Genomic DNA, 17,895 nt, shown 5'->3' with positions numbered 1-17,895 from the left:
TCGATCTGTATGTTTTTTGTTTTTTTTTGCCTTTTATCAGACCGAATGAATGCCAGTGTAAGTGAATGGGCCGTTTCCAGACAAGACAGGAAGTCGACCCATCTGGGTTTTACGTTTCCTGGATTTGTATGGGTGCCTGTAGCAAAATGGAACAGGCCCCTCTCGAGCAGAACAGAGGTTAGAGTGGTGATAATGGGAGAAAGTGGTCCTCTGTATTAAAGTTACACCTCACACGTCCTGCGCTCTGGTATTTAGGACTGGCCTGGTCCTCTCTCAAAGGAGCTCTCTGTCTGCACACTAAAAGGATTTCTCTCTTTAACTGTAGAAGGATAATTAACCTCACTAGCTCACATCATGACCACTTAGCTGTCTTTTAATGGTGCACATTGGTGAGGGAAGTCTTTGAAAATTGGTAAGGTCATATTTACATGTGTATGTGAGGGAGCCCTGGAGCACTTGGAACCCCCAAATTTCAATATAGAACATGTTTCATGAATGTCAATCTGTATCATGAGTCACGAATTTCAATCTAGTGCATGTTTCACGAATTTCATGCTAGAGAACATTTCATGAATGCCAATCTAGTGTTTAATGAATTTCAAGCTAAAGAATATCTCATAAACTTCAATTTAGAGCATGTGTCATGCATTTCAATTTAGAGTATGTTTCATGAATGGGGCATGCTTCACAAATTACAATCTAGAGTATATTTCACAAATTTCAGTCTACAACATACTTCAAGAATGACAATCTATTGTATGTTTCATGGATCAGAATAATAGGATATCGGAATTATATCAAACATGATTGTATTATAATGAATAATCTAAAGTACTAGGCATTAGGGACTCACCCTATATTAGACTCAGTCCACCCCCATCCCCCCTTGATTCTGGTCATAGTTGTATTGCAATTGTAATTGTATTGTAATTTGTGCTTAACATAAATATTGAGATTCAGAGGAATGGCCTTAAAGTCCGCCTACTTCAGTCTACATTATATGTGACTACCATTTTCAGTTATGTGGAATCTTTTGTCTTCTCTGAATCACCATTGGATCATATAGGAGCCAACTTAATAAATGAAGTATCATAATTTAGAGCCAATCTCCACTGCCTTCCATCATCATGAAAAATTACACTCTATTGACCAACACATACCAGACAGGATTTATTAAAAAGCTGATAATGCTGGATGGCTTTTTTAATATAGATAAAGTGTCACATGAGGAGTATCTGTTGCTTGCACTCTGAGAAAAATAATCTGTAGGCAATTACTCTACACTCTACATCCTACTAAGTTATTTAGTGGTGGGCTTACTTAGCATCAATAAAAGAGAATGATCAGAGAAATATTAAAAACTAAAACAAATAAACATTTCATGAATATTAGAGAGAACTCTGAATTTTGGTAAACTTAGACTGATGTAAAACTATTACTTTTTTATAACATTTTTCAACTGAAGTCTGTGGTTGACCAGATATCAGACCAACAGCACAGTAGACACTGTGTTACACCAGTAGCAGCGTGTATCTAATATATTTTACAAGCTGGTTTTCTGGAACAAAGATGATGCTATCGTTCATTTATGGATCTAATATGTTCAATATGTGTACTGATTTTGACAAATGTCAGTTGAATAACAATCTACCAAATCTGTTTTAAGCTATAGAATGTGGCATTATTTTAAAATTATTAAATAATACTAGATTAATTAATTAAATAATACTTAAATACTTGAACTTAAAGAAAATTACATTTTAAACTGCGTCAGTCTAGGACTGTGGAAATAGTCTACATTTTATGAATTGCTATTTATTAAAAAATTGAAATAACATAACTGCATCTTTATGGTCCTTCAGAGGAACCTTTGAAGAACCTTCGGAGGAATCTTCAGAGGAATCATCATGAGGTGAGCCATTACCTATAACACATGGCTTGCAAAGACTTCCACTCAAATCACTCAATATCTGTACATGTAATGTCATTTCTAATGTTTTATCAATAGCATAACTCATTTTGCACCAAGAATGCAGTGAAAATATTGGACCTATTCTATTATTTCTTTCTCCCTGGGCTCTAAAGCACCACCAAGAGGACAGTAACAACACTCATTAAAAAGAAAGTGGTTGGGGTCATAGGCATAATTTATGATAGGAACATGTCCACACCACTGTATGAAATGGAAGATTCTGTTCCACCCACCTTTTGTATAGCATATAACAATCCAAACAATCTGTGAATATGTATTATGTTAATGGAATAAGTAGAAAACATTCATATTTTTTCACACAATGCTGGGATAATAAATGATGCACCACTGACATTTTGTGCAATGAAACAAAATATTTTTAAAATAAAAATAAATAGAAACTTTCTGATACTTCTTATTTTTCCTCATTGGCTCTTGACAAATGCAACCATAAAACCTATCGTGAACATCTTTCTTTCAGTCCCAGTTCTGATTTCTTTTCAGTAAACATGTGTAATAAAGCACTTGCTTTATTAAAGGGAACTACAATTTGAGGGACACTACATTTAGTACAACACCCCATTCTTGTCCCCAGCACTTATTAAAACAACATTACATCCATAATTGGGCTTCCAAACAACCTTGAGGTATTTTGACACCATCCGACATCGATCTCAAGGTTTCTGTCTTAGGTGACAGGTTACTTGTCTGCCACTGTGAAAACAACATGCTGAGTAGCTTATTCTTTGAAATACATAAGTTCTGCCAAAAGATTAGAGAAATGCAGTCTCAATACAAACGAAGTCTCACTAAGAACTTGATTAAAGAAGGCCAAGATGGCACACACACACACACACACACACAAACAAATCTTAGAAGGTTCAGGTGCATATTGCAGCCTTTTGTGGTACTAGCCATGCAGATGCAAATCTTGTGATAATGATTAACAAATAAAATCCAAAATACAGGCATATTAATATAAACGTTAAACATTGGTTTCTATGTTGATTTCCATACCAATTCACTCCTTTATAAAACTTTGCTTTGAAATGTGTTGGTGACAAAAATGTGGACCAGGTGTTATTATTTTCTAGTTATTTTGACTCAAAAATAATTTTTGTTGCATGAAATGACAGCGGTGTCGCCTTTACATTGGTATCATGTGACATCATATTGTTTACTTTCCAAAGAAACGGTTTATTAGTGCACGTAGACTAAATTAATAGACATATTGTGTCTATATATATATGTGTCTATATATGTATGTGTCTATATATATGTGTCTTTATATATGTGTCTATATATGTATGTGTCTATATATATATGTGTCTATATCTATCTATCTATCTATCTATCTATCTATCTATCTATCTATCTATCTATCTATCTATCTATCTATATCTATATCTATATCTATATATATCTATATATATATATCTATATATATATATCTATATCTCTCTCTCTCTCTCTCTCTCTATATATATATATATATATATATATATATATATATATATATATATATATATATATATATATATATATATATATATATATATATATATATATATATATATATATATATATATATATATATGGCCACACACACACCCACACCGCAGGTGCAGTTTATGATCCAAATAGGGTATTTTATTTTTGAAACCCCACCCATTTTTCCAGACGCCGGATTTGTGTTAGCGCCCCCATATGTAGGACGACTTCTATTCTCTGGATTAACTTGTTTGCTAGAGCCCACTATCTGCAAGAGGCGCCATATTGTCACCCCTGAAGAGCCAAGGTAATAATGCTAACCCCGTTTGAAAAGTGTGTGTGTGTGTGTCTATATATATATATATATATATATATATATATATATATATATATATATATATGAGAGAGAGAGACACACACACACAATTTATACTTTACGCCTTCCTTACGGAATTGGCACAGATTAAACTTTGAATTTAGCCACATTTTCGGCACATTTTCCATTAGAACACATTATGATGTAGCTGGCTAGGCTAAGGTAAAAAACTAACAACCACGAAAGCTGTGCATTGAATCTTTTTCCTCAAACCGGGGGTTAGCAAGCAGTTATTCGTAGATAACTAGCTAGCATTCAAGCTAGTAGCTATAGCAACATGCACACCAGTAGCTGGATAAAGTATTCTAGCTTGGTTAACGCTGATTCTTTGTTCATATCCTACGAACTCAGTAATGTAGCAAATTGTGTACAGAGCTAAGTATAATCATGTATATTAATGGGAAATTTAAGTCTTTTAAGACTACTTGTTTGCTCAAAGCAGAGTTGTACTCTCGTCACTTGTTGGCACTCTTAACTAGCGGTTAGTTAACTAAGCTAGCTAAGCTAATGTTGGCAAGCCAGCCACCCAGGTATATAAACACGACATATAACTGAATGTCCTAATTCTTTTTGACTACACACTTTGAATTTCTGTTTTAAAAACAAATATTCCGATGAATATTTTTTTCCATCTGTGGTTCTAGCTAGCTAGTTACCTATGTAGGGTTACCATTTCCCCCGTTAGCTAGCATAGTGAATAAGCAGCTAGCTAGTAATGCTCATTTAATACTGCTGGCTAACTATCCAACCTAGATGCCAAGTTCTACTCTCCAATCGATATTACCGTGAGAAACATGGTACCTACATTGGAAAATTGTTTTCACTAAAGCACAATTAAGAAACAAGCTAGCTTCATGTGCTTTCTATTTAATTTCCGTAGCTACCAGTTGTATTTTCTACAAGATATTTAAAACTCAAGTCTTTAACAGATAGTCATTGGTCAAATAATAAGTAGGTTATCTGACTTGTGTATCACTAACAGAACAGTGTGAAACAGTACTGTTTGTGACTAACTAGAATGCAGATGTGCTAAACCTGCAATTTAAAAGCCAGTCTAACCCTTACAGTGAAGGAGGAAAGTGTCTAATACATAGATGAGTAGTATGTAATGGGACATCTGAGTTTTATGCTTTCAGAAGGCAAAAGAAAGCCCTAGCTCAGTGAAAGGCCCTCTGGTGAGTGTCTGTGCAAGAACCGGCTCAGCTGCCTCTTAGTCATGTAATATTTCCATGTTTTTTTGATCCATTCATTGAGGAATAAAATCCGGATAGCTTTGACAATAACTAAACTATTTTCACTTTGCTTCTGGTCAGAATGACAGTCATTAATGGAGTATGCTTACTGGCCATAGTTAGCTAACCAGTCAAATTGTAGATCTTTCCTGCATAAAAGCTTTTTAGGTTTCAGTTGTCTTAGCAGACATGCTGCTGGTTGTCAACATCTTGGCTGACTGGCAGTGTGATGTTCACCAGTGCTCCGACTAATAGCATTGTAACAATATGAATCATAGTTCTTACTGGTTCCAGTGATGAGTAAGCTAAACCAGTAAGCTAAACTCTTAAGTGTTTAACTACAGGAGAAGGGATGGAATTTAGCTAGCGGTTTACAAAGGTTTTCAGCACACAAATAAATTACGCAGGCTCTAATTATATCTACTCTTATCCCCAATAGTAGTGCATAGTTATAACATGTTTTAGTACATAACATTCACCAGGTCCCAAATGGTTAGCACCATTTCTTCCTGAACCAACTATTACAATTTTGCATAAAATTATGAATTTATTATTGCATTATCATTCTGCAGCCAAGTTAAACAAACGTGATTTGTTACTAGGCTACAGAAACCTGGTGGTTGATTTTAGGCACTGCTTTTGTGAAGGGCCAAATAGACTTGTGTGTGATCTTGACAAATTCAAGCAAGCCAGGTGGGCACTGTTCTTACTTGTAAATCGTTTTCCATAGCTGTACTTAATGCCATTTCTCATTCAGTTTTAATTAACTCTAAACCGTTGTTGGGCAAAATGATACTGTCTGCACAGTTACTAAAGTGACATCTGGGATGTGCCGAAAGCTATTATGAAGTGGAAATGGCGAAGCTGCTTATCTTCTGGATCGCATCTCCAGTAATATTAACAATAGTAGCCTAATATGAAGAATTAAGAAATATCCTACTGAAAGGGTTGTAGGCATTAGGCAGCCTTCACAGTTTTGTCCACACAGGCATGAATGCAGTCTTCCATACGTCTCAAATGGGAGTTATTCATAATAACAAAAGGTATTTTCCTTCGGCTTATGTAGAACCAGATTCTGTTGACAAGATTCTGTCTAGTGTCCCCTCAGGATTTTGGATAAATTGATGGGTTTGAATGGCACTTTTCATACACAGTGACAATTCAGAGTGCTTCATAGAAGAATAATAAAGCTTATTATATCCTGATATCTATCACCTTTGGAAGGTTTTTGCCAAAAAGAAAATGTTACAAAAATAATTTATTATAATTAGGATAAATATAGTTGATTTAAATAGGAAACTAAAGTTAAAGAAATAAAATGAAAAATTAGACATTTTTAATTTAAAAAATGATTAATAACAGATATATATAAAATCAAATTGGAGCATTCAGAAAAAAAATAGAATAAAGATGGAATAAACTAAGAATTAAAATAAATAATAGTGCACTGTAGTACTTAAAAGCTGGAAATGAAGTCTTAACCTTAAAGTTTCATTGTCATTCCTCTAAATATGTAGTATACACTAGTGGTGAAATACAGCAGTACATCAGCACAGTGTACAGGGATTTATAAGTACAGTTGGACCAACACAACAGTGGATACAAAATACATAAAATAAACAGGACAGGGCCACACAAGTCAAAACAACATATGTACATTCTGCTGGCTCTGTTGTGTCTCCTTTGAGCTAAATTGAACACAGATGCCCTGCTGTTCTTTTATTATGTAGATGACTAAAGTTTAGCTACATCTTATTTGGTGGAACTGGAAGTATTGTGGCTGTATAAGGGGTGTGTGGTCTTCATTATTGTAGTGGCTATATTGAGATTATCTTATTACCTATTGTCTTATTACTAATTTTCTTGTTTGCTTTCAACACATGGATGCCACCACAATTAAAAGTGATCTTTTACATTTTAAACACTTCTGTTTTATGTACAACTTGCATTTGCGCTCTGTCATCTCACCTGTAACGTTATGTGTTCCCTGTAAATAATTCTGAAAGACCTTTCAGAACTGGGTATCTACCCCACCAGCTGCCACTGCTCTCATGTCATCCACTTCATTATTTTTTTGATGTCCACATAGCATGTGATCTTGGGTTCAGTTGTACTACTGCACTACTACTGTTCAGCCTCCAAGACTGTTGGAAGTGGAGACCCAAGAATGCCTGGAATGACTCATCTGACCCGTATTTGTAGCGAACCACAAGTGTCTATTGTTTCTGGAATTGCACTCTTGAGGACGTTAGCATTACTGTTTTCCTATTTTTGATGGTTTGGTTGACATCCTCTTTGTCGGTAACAGTTATTTTTGTGTTCATGTTCACTGCTGTATTGTATTGTTCTATTTTATTGTTACTTTAAATCAAATAGAACCATTTTGAGCAGAAGGCAGACACAAATATTGCTTAGACCAGTAAATTATATAATTTCCAATTACTTGCAATCTCAGAAAAAAATCTGTAAATCTCAGTGTCATCTGTCCCAGATCTTGGTATCATTGTGATAGAAGGTGCAAAATGATATCAATGGTTTGGGTATGTTTTCCCCCCCTTAAAATGTTCTTTATTTGCTAAGAGAAATGTTCATTTTAAATGCTTAGAGAAAGTCTTGAGTCGCTAATGTTACCTTTAGTTTATTCTAAAAGAATCTCATCTTGTCAGCTATCAACAAGGTCAACTGAATTGATCAATTTTTCATCATCTTGGGCCTGAATTGCCCCATTGCTTGGGCTAGGCACACTGTTGCCGTTACTGGAACTCTGTGTTTTCAAACAAACATTCTAATGCAGTTAAGTATCAGAAGAAATGGCACCGCACCAGTGTTCTGATTTTGCGGATCATCTTTGCCTGAATTTCAAGGAGCTCCACTAAAGATACTGGGGCCAGTATGGTCCTCTGTGTGCTAGAAGGGGCCCGACAAAGTCTTCAAACCTGGTAACCCGAGAGGAGCGGGAACTCCATATTCAGGCTGGTGTGAATGTGGTGTGGAGTGTATATTGTGCCACACCCTACTTATTATACTACTGTAAATATGTCAAATATTGATCATTTTAGTTTTTATCAACTAAAAGTCATAAAGTTTTATAAAGACGCTTGTAGCAAGTATTTGTGATTGAGGCTTAAACAAAGGTAAGATGAATGGGTCTGGTTCTGAGAACCAATGGAGTGTGTTTGGGCTCGTTTGGGTAGGTCTGCCAGCAGTAGATAAGTGGAACTTCACCTCTGTGGACTAGTCTGCTTCGCTCTGCTTGCACTTAAATTAAAACTTTACCCCATCTGGGCTGAGTTTCAGTGCCTTGGTCCAATTAAGTAATGAAGAGGCTGTGAGATGGTCTTGGACCTTTAAAGACACACACACACACACACACACACACCCCCGTGTCCTCTCAGCATAACACAATGCATCGTGCCTGACTCGATTCAGCATGGGGTGGTTCTTTTTTGTTCTTAACTTTGGTCCCCCTCTTCTCTTTCTCACAGGCCTGAAATTAACCACACACCCCAGTCATGTCCGGCCCAGTCACCTGCCGGTCCCGGGTTTACCCAGATGTCAACACACAGAGACCTCGGGAGTATTGGGACTATGAGTCTCATGTTGTGGAGTGGGGGTGAGCATTGGGGGCTCATTTTGTGGTGACATGGGTGCAGTACAGTAGGGTCGAAAGAGTTGCTCAAGACTTGCTCCATCATTCATTCCAGTAACTATTGTTATGGATACATTCATTTGTGTTCCATTTAAGAAGGCACAGAGACAGTGGTCACTATGGTGATTTTAAATTGGACCCTCTGCTTATTGGCTGTTTTTAGAATGACATGTAGTTTATAAGTCATTCATTGCTGTCTTTTTTGAAAGTATGGCTTTGAATAACAGCATGTTCATCTTTTTTTTAGGAATCAGGATGACTACCAGCTTGTGCGAAAATTAGGTCGTGGCAAATACAGTGAAGTGTTTGAAGCCATCAACATTACAAACAATGAGAAAGTAGTTGTCAAAATACTTAAGGTGAGAATATTAGACTGCCTGGCTATCCATATGTTTACTTGTGAGTGACAAATTTAGTTTTTTGTCAGATTGTCAAATTTGTGAAATGGATGGAGGGATTGTGAGATGTTGGTAGGATGAATGTTTGTATGGATGGAGGGATTAGTGAGACATCCTGGTAGGATGGATGTTTGTGAATGGATGGAGGTATTAGTGTGATATTTCTGTTTTTAGCATGGATGTTTGCATGGATGAATGCATGTAGTGATTAGTGAGCCATCTATTGGTAGTATGGATGTTTGTGTGGATGGATGGATTCGTGAGATGTATGTTGGTAGGATGGATGTTTGCGTGAATGAATGGAGGGATTTTTTTGAGAGCTCCAATACAGGGTGTTGCCATAGGAAGTCTTGAAGTAAAACTGGTATTTAATTTCTGTTTATTGGAACACAACCTTTCTGAATAAAAGACTAGACCTCCCGCTTTACCTGCCTTCCAAACTCTCATTTTCTGAGTCACCAGTGAGCACCTTTGCCAGATAAGCTTGTTTGTATTATGGACTGTAACATTAAAAAAATTGTAACTGAATCCCTTTGGCTGGATTCCAAATGAACAGGGGCGACTAATGAATTCCTCTTTCTCCACTCAGCTTAACATGGCTCCAGATTGATTCGATAACATTCTGTGAGCTGAGGGGTTTCTTTCATGCTATGTGATAAATGCTTCTGAAGATTAGCCGTATGCTGTCTTAATGTGGCCAGGATTTTATATTGAGCTTCCCCTTACTGGAGACAGGATGGGCGACAGCAACATGCACACACACTGCAGGAGCGATCAGATAACACTGCTAATGTCACTTTGGGTGGCTTTGTTTCCGAATTCGCTGGAATTGGAAATATTTTTAAACTTGGTGTCTGCGTCTTTTTCTGTCCACAGCCAGTAAAGAAGAAGAAAATCAAACGAGAAATAAAAATCTTAGAGAACCTGAGAGGCGGTCCAAACATCATCACACTTCTAGACATCGTTAAGGATCCAGTGGTCAGTAGTGGAGTTTTCCGTTAACTAACAAACACAATTTTGTTTTGTGTCTAGAAACTACATAGCTATTCAGGATTTAGTAATACAAAAAAGGTTAGATGACCTAGTCTTTCAGATATTTTACCAACTTTTGTTAGTGTTCCTGAAAACCATGGCACGTCTTATATATGGATGTAAAGTGAGTCTTTGTGGATTATATATGGATTGCTGTTTTACTGAGAATATCTGACCAGTTTCTCTCTTTCCACTCAGTCTCGAACACCTGCACTGGTTTTTGAACATGTTAATAACACAGACTTCAAGGTGAAATTCATTGTCCTGCTCCCTCATGTAAAACATAAAGCCATGACTACATTGCGCATCTGCTATGTTATGAGAAATTAGCTTTCCATTTATTTTATTACAGCAATTGTATCAAACACTATCAGATTACGACATCCGATTCTACATGTATGAGATCTTAAAGGTAAGTTCTTGGTAGTAATTATACATTAACATGAACATTAGACAACAAATATCTGATTGGTGATACTGTACGGACTTCAGCACCCTATTGATTTCCAATTATTCTAAAATGCTGCAATACTAAAAAAAAAAACAGTTAATGTGGGTTTATAGCTCTAACAAGCTAACAAGATTGCTTTCCAAAAAAAAGGTGAATATGTTGTAAAGGTCTTAGCCTAAGGTTAGTGTAATTTAACCAGGGGATTAATGACTGCAGTGGCACTGGGAAGCCCCTTCTTGCCATTTAGGGAGGTGACCTGTGCTTTGCAGGTTTGACTTCTTTTCCAGACTGACAGAACCGCAGCCTAAGTGGCAGTCTTAAACCCAGTGCAGCATTCCAAATGCTTTCTGTGTTTAAAATTGCACCCCAAAGTGATATGAAGATTGAGTAAAATGTCTCACGGTCAGCTTCCACAAATCCAACATTTGGAATTGTTGCTTCAGGTCATATTGGTAATTGTATTTAGATATTTACCTTGACAGTCACTCTGAAATAAGTTAAATATGACTGGATTATGAGTCTGGTGGTGAACACTTCCACAGCCAATATTCCCCTAGTGTAGCAGAAGCTGTTTATACTTTGACTGGTGTCCTTCAGACTACCATCTGCATGGCAGTAGTATCAGTGTCTACATGCAGTGTTTACATGTCATTGTTAAATAGCAGGGAATGAGGTTACGGTGCTGCTATCTTACAAGGTGTGCTGCTGCATTTTTGGGTAACCAGGCCCAGCTTTTTTAAAAAAGAACTAAGAGCGAACAAGGTGGGGAGTGGGGCCTCTAGTAAATCAGAATGATCTTTGACTGTGCTTTGTGCACTGTGACCAATCAAAGGCATTCCAAACAAATGTTTTGTGTTGATTTTGGTGAATCATGGCATTCATATGATCCAACAAATCATAATTTAATCATTTGAGTCAGTCTAATGTGGGTCAAGAAAGTCATAAATGTGTTAAATATTTGGCAAGGCATATCCAAATGTCATAATCCCATAACAATATAAAATGTTTTCCAAATCACGTAGCTTTACTTTACACAGGTCCATACCCAGTTCTGTTGTTTCATTGAGAATTTAGGCTTGTTAAGCAGATGGAACTGGGCAAGGTTTTCCTAAACCCAGAGCTGGCAAGGCCATAGTGCTGCTCTATAATCATCCATGTGTTTTTTAATATACTGGGGTCGGAAGGTCAAAAACAACCCTCCATTGCCTCTGAATTACCAGCTCATGCAGGACTAGCAGCGAAGCAGGGTTTAACAGGGCTCAGGCCTGTGTCCTGTACTGAGGCGATGTGTTTACACATTTCTGAGCGTGTGCAGAGCAGAGGTCATTTGCTCCCTCCTTCTCCCTGACTCACCTGACTACAGATGCTGAAACCAACCCAGCCATCCCATATCATTTACTCTGGACACAGCCTCACACACACAAAGGAATGGCTTGTTGGGGGTGGCACAGACTACTAAACAGAGAAGCATGCCAGACAGAAACTCTGCGTACTTACATTTTTTTGCCCTAATTTCATGTGGATTAGTAAATTACTGATATTTGGTGCCTTCATGAGAATTTGTTCATGGATTAGTGGGATTATAATTTACAGTCATAATTAAAATGGTATGACTGTCCTGTGTGGAACTTTTATGAACGGTTTTATTAGTGTGTTTCCTTGTTACTGGGGAGATTTCCTTGTTATGGATGAGGTTGCCTTGTTACGAGTGAGGTTTGTACACCAGGTCTTGGTGCAGTGCAGGTGTGGTAGGACGTGTCAATAAATCGCACTCATGTAGTGGGCCATGGCACCCCTGCTTTTCTTTTTCTATCTTTCCTTCTTTCCATCTTTCTCTTATTTTCTTTAGTCCTTTCCTTGTGTCTACCCCCCCCCCCCATCTTTCTCTCCCTGTTTTTAAAATTTATTTTTTCACTTTCTGAATTCTCCAGAGAAGGTCATTTTAGTGACGGGTAGTTTAGTGTGTTCTTTCTTTGATGATCAAAATTGTTTACCCTTAGTCATGTTTGTCTTAAACAAATTCCCAAGTAATTGATCCAACTGATGCTTCTTTCCTTAGGCCTTGGACTATTGCCACAGTATGGGAATTATGCACAGAGACGTCAAACCACACAACGTCATGATCGACCACGAGCACAGAAAGGTTCTCCCCTCACTGGTTACGGAACTGAGTCACATCATACACTGAGCTCCTCCATTCTAACCAGAACCAGGCGCTCTTGTTTCTCAGCCTTCCCTCACTGCATGCAGTAAATATGCCTGCCAGCTCAACGATGGCCAACATAGACTAGCAGGAGTCAAGTGCAGAAGGCAGAAGGCCCTGTACGTTACGTCTACCAGATGCACTAAATAGTTGTACCCTCCACTGTTTAGGGTTTGGGGGTTAATGCTTGTGACTGCTGTTGTGCCCTTGTGCTTGGCATGAGTGCTCAGGCTGAGGTATGAGAGCTCCTCCCACCCTCCCTCCTTCACACTGATTGTACTCTGATGAAGTAGTCAGTTATTAATGTATCCTTCTATCCTTCAATCATGTAGGAAATACTTTGAATACGAAGAAAAATCATCATTATTGAAGTTACCCCGATTCAATTTAGAGTTGCTGTTGGCTCTTGTTGTATTTGATTGCCCAGCCCTGGTCCCCTCCATACACAACAGCTGAACTGAACACTGCTCTAGTCTCACAGATGTTGGCGGTTGTTTTGTAATGTTCAGTATTTCTTGATGGCTTCACCTGACTGAGTCTTCATTTCTCAGCTTCGTCTGATAGACTGGGGCTTGGCTGAGTTCTACCACCCAAGTCAGGAGTACAACGTAAGGGTGGCATCACGCTACTTCAAAGGTCCCGAGCTACTGGTGGACTACCAGGTTAGTGAGCATGTGTTCGCAGGGAGTTGGTTTATGGACAATTAAAATGCGTGTGTATAGAGTGTGGTCTTCTCTTCTGCATGTGCAGAAGTTTGAATTTGCTGTGTGGGACAGTATGGAGGTAAAGTTACTTCATAAAAGAGGGTGGGGTTGATGTGAAATGTCACAGCTGCAGTGTATGTCCAAGGGCTATCAATAGCAGAGCATGTGTAAAAGTTGTACCTACTGTTTTGCTGTTGTAGAAGGTGCATCTACAGCCAGTAGGTCTTGTAGGTATATTAGTGGCCTTGGTTGGTGGCCCATAAGTGTGACCTGAAGAAGTATATAAGCACTGTGGGACAGGGGAGGGTGGTGCCATGCAGGCATTGCAGAGCTGTGTCTCTCCCCCCATGAGCAGACTCCTAAGATGTATGGAACACCAAATGATACCATGATACCAAACCTCTTACCAAACCTCTACTAAACTTTGTCTAAGAGAGTATATGGGTGGATATGCTACTGTAATTTTAAAATGGCTTGACCACTGAACCATGTCATCCAGGCAGATGTGGAGAAGTGTGTTCCTAGTGATTTGGAGTCACCAGAACATTTTGCCATGTTTTAGTATAGATAGTAGCATGTTGTAGTTGCATTAAATAAACTCCAAGATTAGAATGGAAACAGGAACTGTGTTTACACATTTACAGTATATTTATCAGGGTCATTTATCAGGGGTCTTTTGGGGGAAAAACATGTCTCAACTTAGCTACCATGATAATAAAACTGACTGTGTGCCAAACCTGTATGTAACTTTATGTAACTTTATATGTAAAAATTATATATGTAATTATAATAATGTTGTTGTTGTTATTGTTGTTATTATTATTATTATTATTATGATTATTATTCTCTTTTGTTGTGTCTTACAGATGTATGACTACAGTTTAGACATGTGGAGTTTAGGCTGCATGCTGGCCAGTATGCTCTTTAGAAAAGAGCCCTTCTTCCACGGACATGACAACTATGATCAGGTGAGTGGCCCACTAGAAATTAACATCAAATCTATTGCACATTTATTGTTTTTGGGGATTAGCTATAGAGTTGCAGGAAATTGTTTATTTTAATAGTTGATTACTCTGAGTATGTTGTCATGTGACTGGTAAGTCAGTTTATCATTAGCTTTTTCACTAGCAGTTCAGATACACAGTGCTGTAATTGGGCTGTTTTCTGATAGTTTTCTTCTTAACATCAGCAGTATTATGTTTCCTGGCTGAACTGAGTTATGCAGAGCTCATAAGAATTTACGTCTGCTGCAAGAGTAGCCTTAGTACAATGAGTCAAAACCATGCTGGTCTGCTACTTTGTATGTGAACCTAAATGAATGATCATGAACTCTCATGGTTTTGGGGAAAAAACAAGTTTATATTTGTATTGTATTGGTTTAAGAGTATTGGTATTAATTTCAAAATTTACATTAATGTTAAAATTGTTTGAAATGACTATTGCTTTCCATGGTGGACATGCAATTTGTAGGTTATTATTTGACACATTACCTATAAAATTATTTTTCCAGGGCAAATTGTTTTGAATTTGAAATTGGCTGAAGTTATCTAAAAATTGCTATTATATAGTAATGGAATTTGAAAGTAAATTATTTGAAAAAGATTGATTCTTCCATGCATCAAGCATAATTTCAAATCCAGCTGGCTTGTGCTGCTTACAAAATGTCAGGGGTTCCTGGTTCAGATGAGTACTGTCATTACAGCTTGTCCGGATCGCCAAAGTGCTGGGCACGGAAGACTTGTATGACTACATCGACAAGTACAACATGGAGCTTGATCCACGGTTCAATGACATTTTGGGCAGGTATGTACAACCTAAACACTGGGAGTCTTGTTTAAGATGATTTTGATCTCCTAACCAATATCTTGTATATCCTTGATTTTGGTGTGTGTGTGATATTTTGTGTGTGCTACATTTATCTTAAACACATAAAAAGACCTTAAATAGCTGAATAAATCCAAGTTACAGTTCACATAAACACACCACGGATAACTGATTTTAGAGTTCGAACCATTTTTTAAAATCCATGTATAATGCAGCAAATGCTGCACAGGGTTCTTGTGTGAACATGTTTAACACTATTCCATGTTGTGCTGTTAGCAGCTCAATGGCCATCTCTGAAATGGGCACAGTTTCCCACTGCTGTGTGCACTGTGACAGTTTATTCTGTTTTTGTTGATGTTTAGCTCATATTTTATGTTTCAGCTCTTCAGATTTCCTTTTGAATATGACTGGGGTTAAAAGTTCAGGAGATTTTTCCTTGTCTCTTTCCTTTGCACTGCCTTGCTCTGCAGGCATTCCCGGAAGAGGTGGGAGAGGTTTGTGCACAGTGAGAACCAGCACCTAGTCAGTACTGAAGCCCTGGACTTCCTGGACAAACTCCTGCGCTATGACCACCAAGCCCGACTCACAGCCCGAGAGGCAATGGAGCACCCATACTTCTGTAAGCTCACTCTTGCTGCTTGTTCTAGGATGTGCCAGTGTAGACATATGTGTGAGCATGCACGTGTAGGCATTGGTGCTGATGCATGCATGTCAGAGCACATGTGTCTGTTTTTGCAGTGCATGCAGGCATTTGCTAAATATGTCTCTTTATAAATTGACAATACGCAAGTTGGTTTAACCACATCTGTTTAACATAGCAAACAAATGTTCAAACAAACACATTTTTATCAGTCTCATTTAAGTAAACTGCAGTCTAGAATGTTTCTAATAAACTAATAATAATACTTAACAGTAGATATTTTACTGGTAAACTAGATTGTTACTAAATACAGTAAAGTTAGTTTGCCTCATTCTGCATCCAGTTGTTCTAAACCCATTTGGTTAGTGCCCAATTATGTAGATATGACCAGATTGGAAAAAATGCTAATAATAGCTACTGTTGTGCTATGGATCTTCCAGGAGCTTAAGAAATGTAGTAGTATAACTAACTCTGTGCTGTGATGTCTGAATATGGCTGAATTGTTTTGTTTGTGCACATTCATCATATTCATGGTCAAATTAACAGAAGGCTTAAGACTGTTCTTAAAACAGCGTTGTGCATCAGCTTTTGTTTTGAGAGCTTCAGAGGCAGTAAAAGCAACACTGACTCTGCTTTTCCTTCTTCAGATCCCATAGTAAAAGATCAGGCCAGGGTGGGCCCTGCATCAGGGCTGTGTACCGGCCCCTCTCCTGTCAGCACATCCAGCATGATGACAGGTAGAATCCGCACTTGCCCATATGAACCTGTACCCACACAAGCCCATTCAAATCTGCACACACCCATATGCACCCCTACTTTCCTGCACACGTCCTTACCAACCCACACATGCGCATGAACATGCACGCACCCACACATGCACATACGAACCCGCATGCAAAAACCCACACACATGAACATGAACACACCCACACATGCACATATGAACATGCCCGTATATGAACCTGCATGCACCCACACACATCCCTGTACGAACCTGCACAATTCCAGACACCTGTACAAACCTGTACGAACCCATACATATTGATTCATCTTGTATATTTTTATTGAACCAATTATCATGAACCACATTATTTAAAGAACCTGATGTCACTGGCCATTTTATAGTGTACACCTACCTTAATGGTACATTTTATGAATGTACAAGCACAGAGTGTAACTCAAATCTGATGGAATGCTAAATCTGCTCGTGTCCGTTCTCTTCCAGGAACTATCACATCCATGCAGCTGCCGCAGACCCTGACCAGCATGGCTGGCTCTCCCGTCATCTCGTCTCCCGGGGCGCTGGTGGCGCAGGTTCCCGCGGCGACGGCCCGTGTGCAGCCCTGACTGCAGCTCTCCTGCCACACTCCTCTGCTGGCCTCATTTTTTACAATGCGCATCATGAACTGAAGAGAGACTAAGTTAGGTTCCTTCCCCCCGACCCCATTTTTCTGTTTTGTTTTGGGGTTTTTATTTTTTGTTGGTTTTGATTTGTTTTTTTTGTCCCCCCTCCCCCCCCCCTTCAGTAATTATATACTGAGTTTTGGGCACTCTTCAGATAACGGTAAACGTGGTCTCTGTGTCTGGCTAAAAATGTAGCCACATCCTTTTTTGATGGTGTCTAGAGAAGCAACTACACTGTAGAAATTAAGGGAAACAAAGGATAATAAAATGTATTTTATATGTCCCTAATATTGCTTTTATTCCTTGATGTTGATATGATTTGCTTTGCTCCATCTTCAGTAACCAGTTTGAAAGTTTTTTCTTTCTTATGAAATTCAGATTCAGTTTAATAAACATAAAATGTTACCAAACAAAACTGTATTCTTAAACAAAATAGAACCGTCAGAACATTTGTCACTGTAGAGTCTGGGTATAGTTAGCCAGAGAACACACATTTAAAAAGTGACACTGACGAGGAGG

At 38.1% G+C, this 17,895-nt stretch overlaps 1 protein-coding gene across 4 annotated transcripts; it reads left to right on the top strand.

The window, feature by feature from the left end:
• Positions 1-3,662: 3,662 nt before the first annotated feature.
• LOC113588727 (casein kinase II subunit alpha) lies at positions 3,663-17,664 on the top strand. 4 transcript variants are annotated; one of them, XM_027028033.3, is made up of 13 exons: positions 3,663-3,770; positions 8,557-8,684; positions 8,968-9,079; positions 9,995-10,096; positions 10,349-10,399; positions 10,503-10,562; positions 12,661-12,744; positions 13,356-13,466; positions 14,375-14,476; positions 15,211-15,311; positions 15,803-15,951; positions 16,620-16,709; positions 17,198-17,664. In XM_027028033.3, exons 2-13 carry the CDS (start codon positions 8,584-8,586, stop codon positions 17,317-17,319), a joined length of 1,185 nt encoding a protein of 394 aa, XP_026883834.2. In that variant the 5' UTR covers positions 3,663-3,770; positions 8,557-8,583; the 3' UTR covers positions 17,320-17,664. The 4 variants fall into 4 exon arrangements, with proteins under 4 accessions (XP_026883834.2, XP_081554455.1, XP_081554465.1 ...); XM_081698329.1 differs by having other exon boundaries at positions 12,661-12,759; XM_081698339.1 differs by lacking the exons at positions 10,349-10,399; positions 10,503-10,562.
• Positions 17,665-17,895: the final 231 nt, after the last annotated feature.

The sequence above is a fragment of the Electrophorus electricus genome, chromosome 2 (assembly GCF_041902795.1).
Source record: "Electrophorus electricus isolate QZ-2024a chromosome 2, ASM4190279v1, whole genome shotgun sequence".
Classification (NCBI taxonomy): domain Eukaryota; kingdom Metazoa; phylum Chordata; class Actinopteri; order Gymnotiformes; family Gymnotidae; genus Electrophorus; species Electrophorus electricus.
This window is presented reverse-complemented; position numbering and strand designations above follow the sequence as displayed.